Below are 4,436 nucleotides of genomic sequence, written 5' to 3' on the forward strand. Positions count from 1 at the left end.
TTTTTAAAATTATCTTAGATTATATTGATTTTCAATTCTTAAAAAATGTTCTTATAGAATTTCCACTAAGCATTTGACCATTTCTGTTTTTAATTTCCTTCATTGTTTCAACTTTCCACATGACATTAAAAATTCCTTTCCTTGTTTTGTGTTTTTGTTAAAGAGAGAAAGAGAGTGTGTGCGCACGCTCATGCACAAGTGGTGGGGGGCAGAGAAAGAAAATCTTAAGCAGGCTCTGCACCCATCGCAGAGCCTGATACAGAGCTTGATCTCACGACTCGGAGATCATGACTTGAGCCAAAATCAAGGGTCCATGGCTTTATCGACTGAGCCACCCAGGCGTCCCTTCTTGTTTTGTTTTTAAAGTTTACTGAACTTGCACTTTTCTATCAGCATTTATCCAATATTGTCCCATATTGTTCCCTGCCCTCTGCAATAGTTCCAACCACCAAGAAACAGAGTCTCTTTACCTCCTTCTGAATTTTGCTGGCCTTGTTTGACAAATAAAGTACAGAGAAGTGGTAGTATGCTTCTTCTTGGGCTAAGGCTTTGTGTATTTCTACTCCCTCTGTTAAAATTCTAAAACCATGTGAACATACTTAGCCTAGCATGCTGAAGGGTGAGACCATGGGGCTGTAGCCCAAGCTTTCTAAGGTATCATTTGTGAACGACATTTATTAATGAGCCAGCCACAGCCAATCCACCAGCTGACTGAAGATACATGAAGTGACCCCAGCTGAGACTAGTAAGAATCAACCAGTAAGAACCACCTAGATGGTTTTCTAACCTGCAAATTAATACATGAGCTAAATAACGGCTTAAATTGCTTTAAGCCACTAAGTTTTAGAATATTATACAGCAAAAGTTAACTAAAACAGAAAACTTCAAAACACACAAATATACTAATGACTATCAAAACTTTTTTTCTCATGACTTCTAAAATTTTTGTTACTTATTATCCCCAGTTGGATATCCCACTAGCAATTTAAACCTTATCAACACTGAAATCATTGTTCCTTTTCCAAATGTTTATTTTTATATTTTTTCTTCAGCCATAATACTTAAAAATCATATATTTTTTTTAAAATTTAAATTATGCTTCTTTAGCCTTAATATATCACGAATTGGATAATGAGTCATCCCAAAGGCCTCATCCGAATGTCTTGCACTTTTTTTCTATTTATAGTGTAACAGTGTTTGCTCAGCACATGTTCAGCTATAACATGGATGATATAATCTCTTTTTAACTGCTCTTTTTATTTGCAGGTTTCTTACTTCAAACTTCTTGAAACAAATTTCTATATTGCAACCATTATTATGTAAAATTTATTTTTTCTTGATACGTTTTAAGGAAAATTGTATTATATCTGATACATTAAAACAAAATCCATTATGATCAGTTCCTAAACTACTTAGCTTTTTTTTCTATCTTAATATGATCCCTGAATCTCTCATCCTATAGTCTAACTACTCCAAAATATGCTCGTTTATTCCATACTTCCTTATCTTTGTAAATGCTATTTCCTCTGCCTAGAATTCCCTAAATTCAGTGACATTGTATGTTGACTGCCCCACTTTTTCTTCAAGTGACAGCTCACGTATTATCACCTATAACTACAGATGGAACATATTAGATAGGAATAAAAAATAACGTTAGTTTAAAGAGTAAATTCAATCACTGAAGCAATGTCTTTCATATTTTTTTAAAAGCTCCTTTCAATCATTCATCCAAAAACATGTCCTGTACTTTTATGAGACTACTTTTGTTTTCTATGATATTACAGTTAAAATATTATCAGCACTTTGTTTTTCTCCAAAGCGTCCACTGCCTTCAAATAAGCTAATATAATATTAATTCTTTTTTTTAATATATCACTATATTCAACTCAACTGTAAACTTTTATAATGCTTTAAAAAGACTATGAGTAAAATTTTCTTTCAACAAATAGATCTGATATTGATGGTGCCAAATTTTCTCTCTTCTCTGCCCAGTCATATAATTAATATATGTCTTCCGCAGTTCTATGCTTTAAAGAATTCTCAGTGTCTTTTTTTCTAACTGTACTGACAAAAATTAAGACTCAACTGATTTTTTTTCAGTGTAGACTTCCTTGAAAAAAGACCATTTTTTTGGTAATATTTAACAGTTGTCATTCCATCACACTTTGATATCAACCACTTATTCCACATTAGTGTTAAGCCCCCTATAATCAGCAGATGTATCATATCATACTGTCCTTGAGCTTCTAATTGACTGTCAGTTCTCAGTTCCATCTTCCTAAATTCTACATTTGGTGACAGTGCTTAGAAAACACTCAATTTTACTGATACTCCTTAGAGATCGTCTGAGATGTTGGAAATTAGTTGATGTCATTTTTATTCTCAGTTTGTCATCTCTGTGAGACTAGAGTCATCACTGCACTTATCCAAAAAAATCAAGCAGTGATAAATGGCATACTAAAAACTTTAGGGATTATAGTTTATTTCTACACTTGATAATAGTTTGTTAAAAATCATAAATAATTGCAAACAATTCCAGTTTATTAATGCCAGTAGCCACTCTGATCAAATCAATTTAGGTAATTATACATTTGCCATTTTTTAAAAAAACTTGAGTAAAAGCTTTACTGAAAGATACTTATCTTTTGTGACTATCATTTTGAGACATTTCTTCTTATAAGAAAATCTGAAGATTATACTTAGAATTGACATAATTTTGATGTATAATTTACATTTATTATTTTACATGTCTTAAAATATCTTTTTTTCTAACTTTTAAATTTTACATCAAAACGCTTGCAGTAGTTGAATTTAGCAAACACCTCAATAAATTTCATGCTAAAGATTTTTATACTTTCAGCATTCGATTTATTTATTAAATAAAATGATATTCGTTGTATAGATTTCCTGGCCCTCAAACCCCAGTCAAAACTCACTTGGTTACTGATAGCCCCTTATTATCTCTCATGTAATTTAAAATAGTATTTTCTTACTTTAATATTATGAAATGATATTTGCTTGAGAATCACTTAATTTGACTTGTGCTTCTCTCCCAGGAGTGGCTACACCCTCAAAGGCAGCCTCCTCCCAGTGGCAGCAAGGCAGGAAGGAGGAGCCAGACACAAAGAGAGGGGCTGTTTGCAGGATGGGGTGGGGGAGGGTTCGCTATGTGGGATGAGGATTTGAGGGACAGCATCAGCTCCTCCTCATATTCATCCTCCAACCAGCAAACCAAGAAACACCCGCAAGATGATAGTAAAGTCAGAATGAGCAAAAACTTCAAACCAGTGTCAACAGGATTTAGAAGGAACTGACAGATATCACTTCAGACCTTCCACCTCACTGCAGTGCTTGTCCCAAAGGTGGTAACATCTATGAATGGAGATCCACCATTCTCAGGCCTCCAGGATCCATGTTTGAGGGTGGTGTATTCTTCCTTAATACCACCTTTACACCAGAATACCCCTTCAAGTCTCCAAAGGTTACATTTTGGACCAGAATCTATCACTGTAATATTAACAGTCAAGGAGTTATTTGCTTCGACATATTAAAAGATAATTGGAGTCCAGCACCAATCATTTCTAAAGTTCTTCTCTCTATCTGCTCCCTTCTTACAGACTGTAATCCTGCTGACCCTTTCGGGGGGAAATATTGCCACTGAGTATAGGAAAACAGAGCAGAACATGACAGAGTGGCTGGACAGTGAACCAAGAGATACACGAGATAAAGTGGGTTTTCACAATTCTTATTTTATTTGTCTGTCACAGAGAGAGCTGCTTGTTATTTTGAAGGGGGGTGGTATTCCTATAACAGATATTATTCAGTCGTATTTCCTAAGATTTTATTGTAACTTAAGGTATCTTGCTACAGTAGGCCGAATTGATAATAGCAACTTTTAAAACTGTCATTAGTTCTGCAATATTAGCTGAAATGTAGTACAGAGAATAGACATTTGGGTTCAGTTGCTTGTAGTCTGTAAATTTAAAATGGCTTAATTTTCTACAGGTTACACACATAGCCATCTATGTAGAGTCCTTCCAAGACTACACATTTTTTTGATCAAAAATATTGGAATTTCTTTTCCCTTCTTGGGAGGTAACATTGATATTTAATAGTAGTTAGAGACTGTCATCTTATATATATAAAATGGATCCATGGCTATAAGACACCATCTATGAAATGAGTAGTTATGTATTTTATTTTATATGCACACCTACTTTCTTATGCCAAGATAAGAGATTTGAATCATGGCTTGTGAAAACCTTAAGCTGTTAACTGAAGGTATGGAACAGGAGTTGCTTAGTGGATGGGTTATATGCTGTGCATTACTTAAGTCTCATTTGTTACTGTGCTGACAAACAATATTAGAACAAACAAAAAGAATCTCTTAATTTATTAAGAATCTCATGTATATTCTCATTTAATCCTCACAGATG

At 34.0% G+C, this 4,436-nt stretch overlaps 1 protein-coding gene across 1 annotated transcript; it reads left to right on the forward strand.

Moving 5' to 3' along the window:
* Positions 1 to 3,167: 3,167 nt before the first annotated feature.
* LOC113925368 (ubiquitin-conjugating enzyme E2 E1-like) lies at positions 3,168 to 3,661 on the forward strand. The gene is made up of 2 exons (XM_027600056.1): positions 3,168 to 3,305; positions 3,347 to 3,661. The coding sequence occupies exons 1-2, from the start codon at positions 3,168 to 3,170 to the stop codon at positions 3,659 to 3,661; spliced, it is 453 nt and encodes a 150-aa protein (XP_027455857.1).
* The last annotated feature ends 775 nt before the right edge of the window (positions 3,662 to 4,436 follow it).

The sequence above is a fragment of the Zalophus californianus genome, chromosome 2 (assembly GCF_009762305.2).
Source record: "Zalophus californianus isolate mZalCal1 chromosome 2, mZalCal1.pri.v2, whole genome shotgun sequence".
Lineage (NCBI taxonomy): Eukaryota > Metazoa > Chordata > Mammalia > Carnivora > Otariidae > Zalophus > Zalophus californianus.